General features: G+C 34.4%; 2 protein-coding genes across 6 annotated transcripts in view; both read left to right on the top strand.

Moving 5' to 3' along the window:
* Nucleotides 1–13,506, top strand: part of CCDC15 (coiled-coil domain containing 15) — a 47,733-nt gene extending 34,227 nt beyond the window's left edge. For all 5 annotated transcript variants that reach the window (XM_032472734.1, XM_032472735.1, XM_032472733.1 and 2 more), the window contains 3 exons: nt 11,468–11,641; nt 11,953–12,101; nt 13,364–13,506. In XM_032472734.1, coding sequence (XP_032328625.1) covers nt 11,468–11,641; nt 11,953–12,101; nt 13,364–13,485 — 445 coding nt within the window. In that variant the 3' untranslated portion in view covers nt 13,486–13,506. The remainder of the gene's footprint in view (nt 1–11,467; nt 11,642–11,952; nt 12,102–13,363) is intronic.
* Nucleotides 13,507–13,604: 98 nt separating this feature from the next.
* The window catches only part of SLC37A2 (solute carrier family 37 member 2), a 43,089-nt gene continuing 38,472 nt past the window's right edge, over nt 13,605–18,221 (top strand). The window contains exon 1 of the mRNA XM_032472741.1: nt 13,605–13,742. The gene's annotated coding sequence lies outside the window, so the exon portion shown is untranslated. The remainder of the gene's footprint in view (nt 13,743–18,221) is intronic.

Below are 18,221 nucleotides of genomic sequence, written 5' to 3'. Positions count from 1 at the left end.
TTTTCTAACAGAGCACCTCTTTAACCTCTGAAATAAATCCGTTTCTTATTCTTAGATGCAGAATTCCTTTTATTTGAAAGTAGTGGTTTTGGTATATGTCTGTGATTGCTCAAGAAGAATCCTATGGAGTGAAAAAGATAGCCCTTGTTTTTGGTCCTAGGTTTAGATCTCTAATTTAACTTTGTAAAGGATTAGTGGTGTGGCCTTATATGGAAGATGACTGACTAATAAGAGTTTTTGAGTTGTAACTATAAGAACATATTTTTAATGCAGTTTGCCTGTGATATCAGCTTATTTTTGTTCTATTCAAAATGTCAATATTGACATCTAGTTGTGCAAACACCCAGTGTAGCAAGTTTACAAATCAATTTGCAGTGTTTTAAATTCTTACTTTCTTTTACTGAAAGTCTGACACTGGTTTCAGAATACCTTCTCACATAACCAGAGAACCACTATAATTGTATTCACGTCAACGCTCTGGGAAAAACTGATACGTTGCCATGTTGATTTCCAACCTAGTTTAGTTTCTATTGTGTATCAACTAAAAGGTATATTTACGCAAGAGGCTTTAAAGACATCAGAGAAGAATAAACTTGTTTATAGAATAATTGTTTGTATCAACTTTTTTAGTTGGCTTTGTCATTTTTTATTTTAATGATCCTTTCTGAAATTACTATATGGCAGTTCTTAACTTGAGAATCTGACCAAAACTGTGGATTCTCTTCCCAGAAAAATACCTTTGAGACACTCAAGTGGAATGTCAAATTGGCAGGCAGTTAAGTAGGTTTAAATCTCAGGGGCATGGTCTATGCTGGAGCTGTAGGTTAATAACTTACAGGGTAGAGGGTGGTAACTGAAGCAGAGGGTGTACAGAAAGTCACGTGGGGAGAAGGCATAGAGTAAGAAGTGGAGAATGCCTAGATGTCTTGTAGTTCTGCTTATGTACTATTACTTTTTGGAGGGCCACAAACTATTTTAATATGTAAGATATTTTGCTCCCTCGAATCAATTTTTGCTGCCTTGGGTACAGTGTTGCTCCTGTCGAGAAGGTATATGCTGGGTGGATTAAATGACCTGTAGGCTACCATTGATCTTAGAGAGACTTGTTTTGGTGGAGTGATTGATAGGTCTTAAAACCATATTGGAGTGGGAGAGGAGGCCAGAAAAATCTAGACAAGTGTCTTAAGATGTTTGTGAGGAGAGGAGTAGCTAGGGGGAGAGGGAGAAGGGGCTGATTCCATCATTTTTGGTAATTGTCCTGTTACCAAGACATTGACATTTGAGAAGCAATGTTGGTATGTTTTTCCTTAGCTCTTAGTTTACTGGTCTAGAGAACAATTGGTATAGAGAATTAGACCAGTAACTAAGCTGTTCTAGTGTCATGCACTTGGTTCTATTTAAATCTCACTATTGAAAACCTCAATCTAATTTCTTATCTGTAGAAAAATCTTCACATTTGCCTTTTTCACAAGCTAAGGAGCTGTTCAACTAGTCAAATATGAATGTCCTCAAAACATTTTCTTTTCTTTAGTGACTCTCTTTGGAATAAGATCTCTCTCTATATGTAAATCCCTAGCCAAGAGCACCTGTGATCTTAGATTCATCTTTTAACTTGTGTACTCTTTTAATCTTTTCCTTTCATTCTCTTGCTTATTTCATGCATTATATTGTAAGAGAGCAAGGCGACATGTATTTTAAAGTCAGTTGTGAATGAATGTGTCTGTTGTAGCTTTTTCCCACATTACCTTTTTCACATTCCTAGTACACGGCCTTAATTGCCTTTAAATCTTGATCCTTGCTGATTATAAAAACATATCTCTCTGCCCAAATAGCTAAAATAAGATTTCTTACCTCTACTCTATTACAACTTTATATTGCATTTGAGTTTGAATCGTTCCATAAAAGCTATATTTATGTTCTATACTCTTTGAGGAATACTAAATTTAGATTTACAGTTTTAGCTCAAGAAAGAACAGCAGGTGTGGGTGTAAGAGAACAGTTATAAGAAAATCCTTGTTTAAAGTAGCCTTGTCACTCTGCTAGAAGTGGCCAGGGATTAGCTATCAGAATCTGGATGGACTTAGTTCCACATACAATGCAGGTTTCTTGTACTTTTCCAGTGCCTGATCTTTCAGCCTTTGTAGGACAGCTTCCTGGTTTTTAATATATACTTTCATTAATCTAACCAAAAGGAAGCCCATAATTACCCTGGAGTAAATAGCCCGATACAAATGGATAAAAGCCCAGAATTTTCAGCAGTCCATGCTTTATTGGAGAGGTATGAGTATGAATTGACCTCATACTGCTGCTTAAAAAACAATAGCTCATTTGTTCCAGAGTAATTTTTAGCAACTGACATTATCAATATATATTTGTAAGTTCTAGTCTTAAATTAATTATATTTCTTAACAAAGCTCTTTAATTAGGTTTTCTTATAATTTTCTCAAGGAGCTACTCATTTCCTCTCTGCATGTAGGTGGGTTTTTTTTTAATAAGTATAATTGATGTTCAATAAACTACATATATTAAAAGTATGAACTTTGATGTTTTCACACACACACACACACTTCCATAAAACAACTATCATAGTCAAGATAGTGAACATATCTATCATTCTCAAAGGTTTCCTCATGCCACTGGTACCCTCTCTTTCCTGCCCCCCTTCCACCTCTTTCTCAGGTGACTACTGGTTGTCTTTCTGTCACTATAGATTAATTTGCATTTTCTGGAATCATACAACATGTACTCTTGTGCCCAGCTCCTTTTATTCAGAATAGTTATTTTGAGATTTGTCCTTGTGGTAGTGTCAAGATTTCACTCCTTTTTGTTACTGAATAGTATTTCATTGTATGGATATACCACAATTTGTTTATTCATTCATAGGTAATGGACAATTGGGTTGTTTACAGTTTTGGGCCATTATTTTTTCTTAACATTTTTTATTGAAGTTTTTGGCTATTATAAGTAAAGCTGCAGTGAACATTTAGTAACATATGTTACCTTTTCTCTTGGGTAAATACCTGGAAGTAGAATGGATCATCATGGTAGGTATATATTTCAGTTTTTAAAGAAACTATCAAACTGTTTTCCAGAGTGGTTTTACCATATTTATATTATCACCAGAAGTGTAAGAGAGTTCAAGTTCCCTTATATCATCGCCAACACTTGGTATGGCCAGTCTTTTTCAATTTATCCATTTGAATAGATGTGTAGTGGTTTCTCATTGTGGTTTTAATTTACATTTCCTGAATGACTAAAGATGTTGAGCATCTTTTCAAGTGTTTTTGCTATCTGAATATAATTTTTTGAGAAGTGTCTGTTCAAACCCAAATTTTTAAATTGAGTTGTTGTCTTGTTGTTGAGTTTTAAGAGTTCTTGAATATAATCCAGATACATGTCCTTTACCAGATAGATGCTTTGCAAAGATTTTTCTCCCAGTTTGTGGCTTGCCGTTTCATCTTAACATTATCTTTTAAAGAGCAGAAGTTTTAAATTTTGATGAATACCTGTCTTTCAGTTTGTTCCTTTATAGATTGTACTTTTGGTGTCATATTTAAGAAATTATTGCCTGACTCGAGGTTACAAAAATTGTCTTTTTTGTTTTCTTCTAGAAAGGTTATCATTTTAGGTTTTACATTTATGTCTGTCTGAGTTTGAGTTAATTTTGACATCTGGTGTGAAGCTTGTTTTTTTTGTATGTGGATCCATTTGCTGAAAGGTTATTTTTCCCCCACTTCATTGCTTTTGTGCATTTGTCAAAAATCAGTTGTCCAACAAACAATAAAAGAGAAACTTGGTAAGTTGGACGTAATCAAAATTAAAAACCACCAAGAAAGTGAAAAACAACTACAAAATGGGAGAAAGTGTTTGCAAATCATATATCTGATGAGATATTTGTGTTCAGAATATATAAAATAACTCTTACAACTCAATACTAAAAAGATAGCCCAATTAAAAAGTGGACAAAGATAAATGCTAGAGAGGGTGTGGAAAAGGGAACCCAACAAAAATAGTGTTGGTGGGAATATAGTTTGGTGCAGCCATTATGGCAAACAGTTTGGAGATTCCTCAAAAATTAAAAATAGACCATATGGTCTAGCAATCTCACTCCTGGGCGTATATCCAAAAAAGACTCTAATTAAAAAAGATACACTGCACCCCAATGTTCATAGCAGCACTATATACAATAGCCAAGATATGGGAACAGCCTAAATGTCCATCGACAGAGGACTGGATAAAGAAGATAAAAAAAATAAAATAATGCCATTTGCAGCAATATGGATGGATCTTGAGATCATCATTCTAAGTGAAGTAAGCCAGAAAGAGAAAGAGAAATATCATATATCATGCATATGTGTAATCTTAAAAAAAAAAAAAAAGAAAGAAAAAAAGAAGACAGTAATGAACTTATTTACAAAACAGAAACAGATTCAGACATTGGTAAACAAATGTATGGTTCCCTGGGGAAAATGGGTGGGAAGGGATAAACTGGGAGTTCGAGATTTGCAAATATTAACTACTATATATAAAATAGATTAGAAAACAGATTTCTTCTGTATAGCCCAGGGAACTATATTCAATATCTTGTAGTAACCTATAATGAAAAAGAATATGAAAACGAATATATGTATGACTGGGATATTGTGCTATACATCAGAAATTGACACATTGTAATTGAGTATACTACAGTTTAAAAAAGTGGACAAAGGATTTAAATAGGCATTTCTCCTAGGAAAATATATAAATGGGTATAATCACTTGAAAAGATGCTCAGCATCATTAGTTATTGGGAAATGCAAATCAAAACCACAATGAGATACCACTTCACATATATAAGAATGGCTATAATAAAAAAGACAAATTATAATAAGTGTTGATGAGAAAGCAGAAAAATTAGAATTCCCATGCATTGTTGGTGGGTGATGTAAAATGGTACAGTCACTTTGAAAAACAGTTTAGCAATTTCTCAAAAGCTTAAACATAGAGTTACCATATGACTCAGCAGTTCTAGTCCTTGGTGTATACCCAAGAGAACTGAAAATGTACATCCCTACACAAACTTACACAAATATTCATAGCAGAGTAATTGAAAATAGCTAGAAAGTGGAAGCATCCCGAATGTCCAAAAACTGATGGATAAATAAAATTTGGTATACTATACAGTAGAATATCAGCAATAAAAAGGAATGAAGTACCAATACATGCTACAATGGTGGATGGACTTTGAAAACATTATGCCAGGTGAAAGAAGCCAGTCACAAAAGGCCACATATTATATAATCCCATTTATATAAAATGTCAAGGATAGGAAGGATAGGCAAATCTATAGAGACAGAAAAATTAATGTTTACCTAGGGCTAGGTGAGTGAGTGTAGAGCAATTGCTAATGAGTACAAGGTTTCTTTGGGGGATGATGAAAATGTTCTTAAATTAGATTATGGTCATATGAACTTTATGGTATGAAATTCTATCTCAGTAAAGGTGTTAAAAAATGAGTTGTCCATATATGTGTGGGTTAATTTTTGAATTTTCTCTTCTGTACTACTGATTTGTCAATCTTTTTGATAACATCATGCTGGTTTTTTTTGAGGTACAGTCAGTTATAATGTGCCAATTTCTGGTGTACAGCAAAATGTGCCAGTCATGCATGTAAATACATATATTCATTTTCATATTCTTTTTCATTAAAGGTCATTACAAGATATTGAATATAATTCCCTGTGCTATTCGAAAGAAACTTGTTTTTCTTTCTAATCTATTTTTATATATAGTAGCTAACATTGCAAATCTCAAATTCCCAAATTTATCCCTTCCCATCCCCTTTCCCCGGTAACCATAACATTGTTTACTATGTCTGTGAGTCTATTTCTGTTTTGTAGATGAATTCAGTGTTTTTATTTCTTTTTTTTAGATTCCACATGTGAGTGATACCATATGGTATTTTTCTTTCTCTTTCTGGCTTACTTCACTTAGAATGATGATCTCCAGGTCCATTCATGTTGCTGCAGATGGCATTATTTCATGCTTTTTTATGGCTGAGTAGTATTCCATTGCATAAATATACCACAGCTTCTTTATCCAGTCATCTGTCAGTGGGCATTTAGGTTGCTTCCATGTCGTGGCTATTGTATATAGTGCTGCTGTGAACATTGGGGTGCATGTATCTTTTTGAATTAGAGTTTTCTCTGGATATATATCCAGGAGTGGGATTGCTGGATCATGTAAGAAGTCTGCTTTTTAGTTTTTTGAGGAATCTCCATATTTCCATAATGGCTGCACCAAACTACATTCCCATCAACAGTGTAGGAGGGTTCCCTTTTCTCCACACCCTCTCCAACATTTATCATTTGTGGACTTTTGAATGATAGCCATTCTGACTGGTGTAAGGAGATACCTCATTGTAGTTTTGATTTGCATTTCTCTGAAGATGTGATATTGAGCATTTTTTCATGTGCCTGTTGGCCATTTGTATGTCTTCACTGGAGAATTGCTTGTTTAAGTCTTCTGCCCATTTTTGGATTGGGTTGTTTGTTTCTTTGTTAATAAGTTGTATGAGCTATTTATATATTCTGGAAATTAAGCCTTTGTCAGTAACACTTGCAAATATTTTCTCCAGTCCATAGGTTGTTTGGTTTTACTTATGGTTTCCTTTCCTGTGCAAAAGCTTCACCCTGATACCAAAACCAGATAAAGACACTACCAAAAAAGAAAATTACAGGCCAATGTCACTGGTGAACATAGATGCAAAAATCCTCAATAAAATATTAGTAAACAGAATCCAAGAGCACATAAAAAAGATTATCATACACCATGATCAAGTTGGATTCATCCCAGGGACACAAAGATGGTGTGAATGAATCAATGTTATACACCACATCAACAAAAGAAAGGACAGAAATCACATGATCATCTCAATAGATACAGAAAAAGCATTTGATAAAATTCAACACCTATTTATGATAAAAACTCTTACCAAAGTGGGTATAGAGGGAACATATCTCAACATAATGAAAACACCATGCTGTTCTGATTGGTATAGTTTTATAATAATACTTGAAATCAGGTAGCCTTAGCCCTCTAATTCCCCCACCCCCCAGAGTTGTCTTGGCTTTTCTAGGCCCTTTGCATTTCCATATGAATTTTAAAATCAGTTTGTCAGTTTCTACCAAAAATAAATCTTGGATTTTGATTGAGATTGTGTTGAATCTATAGATAATTTGGGGAGAACTGATGTCTTATTGATACTGAGTCTTGCAACCCAGAAACATTTATTTACTTAGCTCTTCTTTAATTTTTCTCAGTTATAGTTTTCAGTGTATAAGTCTTTCACATTTTTTGTCAGATCTATCATGAAGTATTTCGTATTTTTGATGCTATTGTAAATGATTTTTTAAAAATTTCAGTTTCTGATTTTTTTGTTGTTCTTGCTAGTATATGGAAATGCAGTTGATTTTTGGATATGAATCTTATACCCACTTATTAATTCCATTGGATTTTTTTACATGGTGATCATGTCATCTTCAAACAAAGACAGTTTTACTTCTTCCTTTAAATCTGAATGTCTTTTATTTCTCTTTCTTGCCTAATTACACTGGCTAGAACCTCCAGAACAATGTTGTATAGAAGTGATGAGAGTGGACAGTCCCTCATCTTAGAGAGAAAGCATTTAGTCTTTCACCATCGAGTATGATGTTACTGTACCTTTTTTCATAGTTTCCCTTCTCTTCCTAATTTGTTGAGAATTTTTATTGGGAATGGATTTTGGAGTCTGTCAGTTTGTTTTTTTCTCTCTAGCGAGATGATCATAGTTTTTCCTTTTTATTTTGTTAATATGGTGAATAACATTGTTTGACTTTTGAATGTTAAACCAAATCTGCATTCCTGGGTTACACCCTACTTGATAATAGTGTATTATCTTTTTAATATATGGTTTGATTAGATTTGTTGAAAATTTTGTTTAGAATTTACATCTGTGTTCTAAGAGATACCGGCTTGTACTTTTCTTGTGATATCTTTGACTAGTTTTGTTTTCAGGGAAATGCTGACCTCATAGAATCAGTTGGGAAGTAGACTCTCCAATTTTGGGGGGGAGTGTTTATGTAGAATTGATGTTATTTCTTCCTTAAATGTTTGGTAGCATTTGCTAGTGAATCTATCTGGTTCTGGACTTTTCATTGTGGAAAGTTTCTTAACAACAGTTTCAACATTGAATATGGGGCTATTTAGTTTCTTTTTCCCTTTCTTGAGAAGGTTTTATATGTGTTTCAACAAAGTTTTCATCTTTCAACAAATTTGTCATTTCATCTAAGTTGTCTAATTTATTGGCATAAAATTATTCTTAGTACTCTCCTATTATCCTTTTAATATCTATAGAATCTGTGATGATTTCATCTCTCTTATTTTTTTATCTTAAAATTTGTATCTTTTTTTTCATGATCAGATAGGCTCAAGATTTATCAACTTTATTGATCTCAAAGACATAGCTTTTGGTTTCATTAATTTTTTTTCTATTCTGTTTTATAGGTCATTGATTTCTGCTTCAATCTTCATTATTTCTTTTCTTCTGCTTATTTTAGGCTTAATTTCCTCTTCTTTTTTTAGTTTCTTAAGGTAGAAGATTAGGACACTGATTTGATAACTTCCTTCTTTTCTCATATAGGAATTTAGTGCTATAAATTTCATTCTAAATACTCTTTAGCAGCATTCAAGAAATTCATTTTCATTTGGCTCAAAATACCTTCTAATTTCTCCTTTGTTTTCTTTTTCTAATTTCTCTTTGTGTTTTTAATCTATTTGTTTTTTTCTAAATTCAAAGTGCATCTCTTGTCAAGAGAATATAGTTGGGTCTTCACTGCTTGTCAAACCTGACAATCTCTTCTTTTCATTGGGGTATTTAGACCATTGAATGTTAATGTGATTATTGGTAAGATTTGATATAGGTGTATTATCTTGCTGTTTGTTCTCTATTTGTCCTATCTGTTTATTTTTATAGAGCAGTTTTAGGTTCTCAGCAAAACTGAGAGTAAAGGAGAACAATTTCCCATATATACTCCCTGCCCCCTGACATTCAGAGCCTGCTCCATTATCAACATATTCCACAAGTGTGGTACCTTTGTTAACAAATTGTGAACCTACATTGATACCTTGTTACCACCTAAAGTTGATAGTTTACATTAGGGTTCACTCTTAATGTTGTACATTTATGGGTTTGGAGAAATGTATAAGGACCGGTATCCATTATTACACTATTATACAGAATAGTCCTAAAAGCTAAAAGTCCTTTATGAGCATCCTTCTTTCTCTCCCTACAACCCCAACTTCTGGCAACCACTGATCTTTCACTGTCTCCATTGTTTTACTATTACCAGAATGTCACAGAGTTGGAATAATATGTTTTATTTCCTTTTCAGATTGGCTTCTTTCACTTAGTAGTATTTATTGAAGTTCCATGTCTGTTCATGGCTTGATTACTCATTTCTTTTTAGTACTGAATAGTATTTCATACTATTAGTCTAGATATTCAGGTTTATCCATTCACCTAATGAAGGACATCTCGGTTTCTTCCAAGATTTGGCAGTTATAAATAAAGCTGCTGTAAACATCCATGTGCAGGTTGTGTGTGTGGGCATAAGTTTTCAACTCCTCTGGGTAAATACCAAGGAGTATGTTTGCTGTATTGTATAGTATTGGATTTTGTCAAAATATTTTTTCTGTATATGTTTATAGGATCTTGTGGGGTTTTTTTTTTCTTATTTCTTATTTCGCTTGTTGCTGTGATTGATCATATTAATTGATTTTTTTCACGTTGAACCAGCCTTACATTGTTGGGATAAGTCTCACTTGGCTGTGGTATATAATGTATATCCATTGTTGGATGTGACTAGCTAATATTTTTTAGCATTTTTACCTCTATGTCCATGAGAAATATCTTTAGTTTTCTTTTAATATCTATGTCTGGTTTTGGTGTTAGAGTAGTGCTGATCCCATAAAATGAGGTAAGAAGTATTCCTTCTGTTTCTATCCACTGAAAGACATTATAGAGAATTGGTGAGCCCATCTGGGCCTGGTGCTTTCTGTTTTGGAAGATTAGTGGTTATTCCATTTCTTTAACATATAGGCTTATTCTCCATTGTGTGTTTTATCTCAGAAATTACAGTTTTCATCTTGAGAAGTTGATTTCTATCTTTTTTATATCATAACTTTTTGAACATAGAAGTCATAGTTTTAATAATTGTTTTAATGTCCTTCTGTGCTAATTCTAGTAACTGTTAGTTCTAGGTTGGTTTTGATTGAGTGATATTCTCTTCATTATAATTTGTATTTTCTTGCTTCTTTGCATACTTAGTAATCTTTGATTAACTGTCCAACATTGTGACTTTACCTCATTAGTTGCTGGATATCTTTGTATTCTTATACATTTTTCTGGGCTTTGTTTCGGGATGCAGTTAAGTTATTTGGGGCTTTGATTTTACAGTGTTGGGTGTGTCTGGAGCGTTGTGCAGTCTAGGGCTAGTTATTATGCCCCACTACTGAGGTAGAATCTTCCTGAGACCTCTTCTCTGCATTATGAGTTCTTCAAGACTTGACTGGTGGGAACAAGTCCTATTCCGTGCTCTGTGTGAGCACAGGACACTGTTCCACATTACTCTTTCGCACGGTTCTGTCCCCAGCCTCAAGTCATTTCCTCACATACAGGCACAGTCTTCTGCTGTATATTAGAGGGATTGAACACAGGACCTCGTGCAAGCTAAGCGGGCGCTCTACCACTTGAGCTATAACCTCTCCCCTCTCTAGAAGGGGATGCTCTGTAGATCTCTTGGGTTATCTCTCTGAGCAGCTCTCTCCTCTCTGGTATTCTGTCTTAGGAACTCTAATTGCTTTTGTATCCCTGGACTTTCAGCTTCATCTCCTCAACTCAGGGATACTGCCAGGCCCCACTCTCCTGCCCTATGCCCTGCCTGGAAACTTCCAAGGCAGTAAGCTTGGGCAGTTACAGGGCTCACTTCATTTGTTTTTCATCTGTCAAGGATGGCTGTTTTTCATTGCCTGATACCCAGTGTCTTGAAAACCACTGTTTTTTGTATTTGGTCGCGTTGGTTTCCAGGTTGATTTATTTATTTATTTTGTTGTTTACAGTGAGAGGGCAAATCCAGTCCCTGTTAACTACGTTTTAGCCAAAAGCAGAAGTCTTGTCTACTTGTAGTTTTAACCTAGAGAAAGTTCTTGTACTTGGGTTCTTACAGAAAAACTCTTAATAATAACCAGTGATCTCTTCTGTTAGAGAGGCTATGGATATGCATGAGCTATATGATAAAATCAAATCAGCCAGTGGGAAGTTTTGAGGCTATTCTAGGTAGTGATAAACTGCTTTCTTGACTTCCTTGTTTCTGGGAATTTTTTGAGTTATTTGGATCTAGAAACTAATTCTAAATAATAATTTTATGAAATTCCTAAATTTTTTTCTCAGAATTAAGAAAAAGAAAGAGCAGCAACGTTATGCTGAAGAGCAGAGGATATTAAGAATGAAATTTCCTGAAGAGCCATGTTCAGGGGAGAAGATGAGTGAGATATTAGCCCAGCTACAGCTTGAGGAAGTAAAAGGAGCCAGAGTAAAACAACAGAGAGAAAAGGAACATCAAAGGTACTTCGGAAAGTTCTGCTTGAAATTCTGGCTCTAGGGACTTGTTAGGAAGTCAGCATTCTCATTTTCCTTAAAAAAGAATTGACCGTGTCTTCTCACCCTTTTGAGGGTACAGAACTTCATCAGATTTCTTGATTGCCTAATACCTCTTGGGAATAGTGCTGCATTTTCCGCAGTGCTGCTTCCCAGTGCAAAGAGGAAGAGTTGAGGCATAGAGATATATGAAATAGCTTCTCACACTTAAAGCTGGTAGTAAAATGAGGACCCACGCTCATTCTTTTCCTTTGCCTGATCGTACTGTATTTTTATAGATATGTAGAAGCTTTAAGAGCCCAGATCCAGGAGAAAATGCAGTTGTATAATATTACTTTACCTCCACTGTGCTGCTGTGGTCCTGATTTTTGGGATGCTCATCCTGATACCTGTGCCAACAATTGTATTTTCTATAAAAACCACCGAGGTAAGTTTCTTAAAGGAATGGTTGGGGCCTGGTGGCAATTATTAAACAACAACAACAAGAAAAGTAGTGGTGTTGGTAACTTAGCATTCATTGATTGAATGTTTGCTGTATATCAGTGACTGTTATACCGCCTTTACAGAACAATTCTGAGACAATAAAAATAATTATAGTGAGTTCTCTTTCTCTTTGAGACCTGTTATCTTCTTGTCTCCATCTGTGCTGGGGAAATATTTCTCAGTCATTCCACAATAGGGGGACTTGGGTTTCATGTCCTCCTGTCAATGAAGAATATTAGAGCTTGCCTTTTATGGCCACCTAAGGTAGGCCCCTGTCCAGTTGACTTTCCCTGTTATCCAAATGCTTTACTTTTATCTATTATAGACTTATTATTTATATTCACATATATATTATTTATAATGTATATATACCCACATTAGCCTGCCAGTTCTGCCAGGGGACACTGAGGAAAATGAGGACCAGTATAAACTCAGTCTTTATCAGGAATCCCAGCTAGAGAAAAATGGAGTCCTTCCTGCTGTTACTAATATTTATGTTTCCTGTCCAACCTTAAATATATTGATTTACATAGTTTAGAGATTATACAGGCTTCATACCCACGCTGAAAATGCTGCCAATATTTGTATTGCTGGTTTCCCATTTGTGTGCTATGACCTTCTTATCGGTCCTGTGGGTTATATTTTAAAAACACAGATCTGATGATGCCATTCCCCTATCATAAAACCTGTAGGACTTACCTTTGCAGTACAAAATACATGGCATATTTGGCATATTTGCTCTCTGGCCCCAGGCAATGCTCCAGCCTTATTGAACTTTCTGTTGCCAGTACATGCCACATTTTTCAGTGCCTTTTATACCCTACACAATCATTTCTTTGCCTAGAATGCCTTCTTCCCTTTACTTTTATTAATCCTTCAAGACCATCCTAAATGTTACCACCTCTAGATACCTTTTCCATCCTCTCCTAGACAGTTTTTGTTTTATTCTACACTTCATTCCGTGATGACATTTTATATAAGTCTCTGGTTTGGAAACATTACACTGCAATTTAATTTTTTGTGCCCATCCTTTCCATTATCTTCTCTGTAATTACAGAGTACTTGGCAAGTGGTAGATACTCAATAAATATTCATTCAGTGGATTGTTAAAGTTAATACTTATGTGATTAGGCAGAGAAGTAGTACTAGGAAAGAGGTTGGGAGAATTGTTTAGAATCTGACTTCATTCAAAACTTTTATTTGCAGCGTACAACCGGGCACTACATTCAGTCATCAATTCCTGTGATATCCCTGAAGGGAACTCAACTCTTCGAACTGCCATTCATAATTTTGCTTCTGCACACAGACGGACTTTGAAAAATCTGTAATAAAAATCTGATCAACTGTTAGTGATTCAGCCTTTGCTTGAAATCAACCCTGAGAGATTATTTAGGAAATGCTGTGAAAGCTAGTAAGATGTGTAATCTGGAAAGAAAGACTGTGCCACGTAACAGCTGTCTCTAACTACATCATAATCATTGTTTCTCTCTATGCCTGGGACCAAGGTTGAAAGTTGGCTTCCAAACTTGTCTCTTTTCTGTGAACCATATGGAACATATTGTTTTAAAAAAGATCCATCAGACTGGTAAGGTTTCTCTCACTTTGCTCTTCTCTGATCTTTGAGATTATCTCATTTGTTCTGTTTCTAAAACTGTATCTTTGAGTCTTGACAGAATTGAAAATATCTGGATGAAGCAGAAAAGAAGATGAAATGGGTTCCTGAGCATTGGTGGCCGTCCTTAATGCTGTTAGCTTTTCTAGTTGTGTGTAACAGAGACGAGAACAATCTGAATTTGATGCGTGTTTTTTCCCTCAAAATTTTTTATCTCCCGTTTTTAATTTATTACCTCTTTCCCCACTCAGTAACAACAGACATAGAACTTTTTGGTTTTATAATTTTTATTGCCCCTAAAAAGGGCAAATAAACCCATTGCCTTTTGGGGAGTATCTTCTATGTGAAATCATTGTGAGTGATATTTCAAAAAGTAAATTGGAATCAGAGTGTGTAAAGTTCTATCTTATTTCCCTGTCTTTTAGAAATCTGATGAGTCCATACCTACAGAGCACTTGAAATAAAAATTGCTATAGTTAGTATGGACTTGTTACTTCTTCACAGTATTTCTTGACACAAAATATGAAAAAGCTTAATATTGTGAACTAAAAATAGATGCTGACATTTTCTTTTTCCCACTTCCTCTAACAGTCAGTTGAAGAAGCAATTAGGTTATGTCTCAAAAAAGTCCTAAACATTAGCCAGGTCATTGAAAATAAGAGTCAAAATTGCCTGTTTGTCAAGATTGACTGGTTATTGAACTAGATTAATTATCGAGTTCAGTCAAAATCCTTATGTAACTATATCCTTGATTCAGCCTTTAAGAGTTGTGTTTTTAACAGCTTTACTGAGATATAATTCATATACCATTTGATTCACCCATTTGAAGTGTACCTTTCATTGTTTTTTTGGTATATTCTAGAATTGTACAACCATCACCACTATCAAATTTTAGAACACTTTTGTCACTCTAAAGTGATGCCCCTGTGATCCAGCAATTCCACTTCTGGGTATATATCCAAAATAATTGAAAACAGGATCTTCAATAGATATCTGCACACTTAATGTTCATAGTGGTATTATTCACAATAGCCAAGAGGTGGAAGCAATCCAAGTGTCTATCAACAGATGAATGGTTAAACAAAATGTGGTATATTCATACAGTGGAATATTATTCAGCCCTAAAGAGGAAAGCAGTCCTGCTGCATGCTATAATGTGGATTAACCTTAAGGACATTATGCTAAGTGAAGTAAGCCAGTCACAAAAAAAGACAAATACTTGTATGATTTCACTCATTTGAGGAACCTAGAGTAGTCAAATTCAGAAAATAAGACAGAAAAGTAAGATGATAGTTGCTAGGGCCTGGGGGGAGGGGTAAATGGGAAGTTGTTTAATGCATAGAGTTTCAGTTCTGCAAGATGAAAGAGTTCCAGAGATCTGTATCACAACAATGTGATTATATTTAACACTACTGAACAATAAACTTAAAAATGGTTACAGTGGTAAATTTTAGATTATGTGGGGGTTTTTTAACCACAATTAAAATTTTTTTAATTTAAAAAAAGAAAATCTCAAACCATTTGCAATCATTTCCCAACCAACTTTGACAATTACCAACCAACTTTCTGTCTCTATAGATTTACCTACTTTGGCCGTATCATATAAATGGAATCGTATGACTGGAGTCTTTCATTTAGTACAATGTTTTTAAGATTTATCCATGTTATAGCATGTATCAGTACTTCATTGCTTTTTTAAAAAATTTTTTTATTTTTTAAAGTAATTTTTTAAAATTGAAGAATAGTCAGTTTACAATGTTGTATTCAGTTTCTGGTGTGCAACATAATGTTTCAGTTACACGTAAACATACATATATTTGTTTTCATTTCTTTTTCATTAGAGATTACTATAAGATATTGAATATAGTTCCATTATAAACTTGTTATTTATCTATTTTATATATAGTAGTTAGTATCTGCAAATCTCAGAACTCCCAATTCACCCCTTCCCACCTGCTTCCCTCCCTGGTAACCGTAAGTTTGTTTTCTATGTTTGCAAGTCTGTTTCTGTTTTGTAAATAAGTTTGTGTCTTTTTTTTAGATTCCACATATAAATGATATCATACGGTATTTTTCTTTCTCTTTCTGGCTTACTTCACTTAGAATGAAGTCCATCCATGTTGCTGTAAATGGCATTATTTTATTCTTTTTATGGCTGAGTAGTAGTCCATTGTATTAATATACCACAGCTTCTTTATCCAGTCATCTGTTGATGGACATTTAGGTTGTTTCCTTGTCGTGGCTATTGTAAGTAGTGCTGCTATAAACATTGGGGTACATGTATCTTTTGAATTAGAGTTTTCTCCAGATATATGCCCAGGAGTGGGATTGCTGGATCATGTGGTAAGTCTATTTTTAATTTTCCACATACTGTTTCCCACAATGGCTGCACCAAACTGCATTCCCATCAACATTGTAGGAGGGTTCCCTTTTCTCCATACCCTCTCCAGTATTTATCATTTGTGAACTTTTTAATGATTGCCATTCTGACTGGTGTGAAGTGATACCTCACTGTAGTTTTGATTTGCATTTCTCTGATAATTAGCAATACTGAGCATTTTTTCATATGCCTATTGGCCACTTGTATGTCTTCATTGGAGAATTACTTGTTTAGGTCTTCTGCCCATTTTTGGATTGGGTTGTTTGTAGAGTTTTTTGTTATTAAGTTGTGTGAGCTATTTGTATATTCTGGAAATTAAGCCTTTGTTTGTTGCATCATTTGAAAATATTTTCTCCCATTCTGTAGGGTTTTTTTGGTTTTATTTATAGTTTCCTTTGCTGCACAAAAAGCTTGTAAGTTTAATTAGGTCACATTTGTTTATCTTTGCTTTTATTTCTGCTGCCTGGATAGACTGCCCTAAGTGTCAGAGAATATTTTTCCTATGTTTTCTTCTAAGAGGTTTATAGTATCATGTCTTTTCATTGCTTTTTATTGCCAAATAATATTCCACTCTGTGAATATACCATGTTTATTTAACCATTCATCGGCTAATGAACATTTGGGCTATTCCTACTAATTGGCTATTATGAGTAATGCTGCTATAAACATTTGTTTGCAAGTTTTCCTGTGGACATATGTTTTCATTTCTCTTGTGGGGATTTGCTGGGTCATAAGGTAGCTCTATGTTGAACATTTTGAGGAACTGGAAACTGTTTTCCAAAGTGGCTGCACCATTTTACATTCCCACCAAATGTGTGTAAGGGTTCAGATTTCTTCACATCCTCCAACCCTTGTCATTGTCTGTCTCTTTCACTATACTCATCCTACTGGATATTAAGTAGTGTCTCATTAGCATCTTTCCATATGCTTATTAGCCATTTATACATCTTCACAGAACCGTCTTTTCAGATCCTTTGCCAGTTAGTAGTTGGGTTATTTCATCTTTTGATTATTGAGTTATGAGAGTTGTTAAGATATTCTATGTACAGGTCCCTTATCAGACATATGATTTGGAAATATATTCAGTCATTTTTGGGATTGTCTTTTCGCTGTTTTGATGATTTCCTTTTCAGGACAAATTTTTTAATTTTGAGGAAGTCCAATTCATCTACTTTTTGTTTTGTTGCTTTAACCATTCCTAATCCAAGGTGACGAGAATATAATCCTATGTATTCTGTTCTTCTAAGAGGTTTATAGTTTTATTTTTAACACTTAGGTCTGTAATCTCTTTTGAGTTAATTTTTATGTATGGTGTTAGATAGGGGTCCAACTTCATTCTTTTGCATGAGGATATCTAGTTGTCCCAGCATCATCTGTTCAAAAAACTATTATTCGCCCCATTGAATTGATGTGACACTCTTGTCAAAAATCAGTGGACCATTAACACAGAGTTTTATTTCTGAACTCTTAGTGCTATTTCATTAATCTATATGTTTATCCTTATACCAGTACAATCTGTCTTGATTACTGTAGCTTTGTGGTAAGTTATGAAGTTGAGAAGTGTGAGTCCTCCAACTTTGTTCTTGTTCAAGATTGTTTTGCTATTCTGAGTCCCTTGCATTTTCAATAAGAATTTTTACAATCACCTTCCTGCAAAAAAAGCTGAGATTTTGATAAGAACTGCACTGAATCTGTAGATCAATTTAGGACCTATTACCATCTGATTGATGGACAATGGGATGTCTTTCCATTCATTTACTTCTTTAATTTCTTTCAACAATGTTTTGTAGTTTTCAGAGCATAAAATGTGTACTTTTTTTTGGTTAAATTTATTCCAAAGTATTTTATTCTTTTTGATGCTGTTTTAAATGAAATTGTTTCCTTAATTTTATTTTCAGATTGTTACAAGTGTACAGAAACACAGTTGATTTTTATATATCAGTCTTGTATCCTGCAAACTCCCTGAATTAATTTTTTGCATCTAATAGTTTTTTAGGGTGTTCTTTAGGACTTTTTGATATGTAAGATTTTCTCATGTGCAAGTAGAGACAGTTTTGCTGCTTCTTGCCTGA

The sequence above is a fragment of the Camelus ferus genome, chromosome 33 (assembly GCF_009834535.1).
Source record: "Camelus ferus isolate YT-003-E chromosome 33, BCGSAC_Cfer_1.0, whole genome shotgun sequence".
NCBI classification, from domain to species: Eukaryota; Metazoa; Chordata; class Mammalia; order Artiodactyla; family Camelidae; genus Camelus; species Camelus ferus.
The sequence above is the reverse complement of the archived record's forward strand: the minus strand, read 5'-3'. Positions and strand labels throughout refer to the sequence as shown.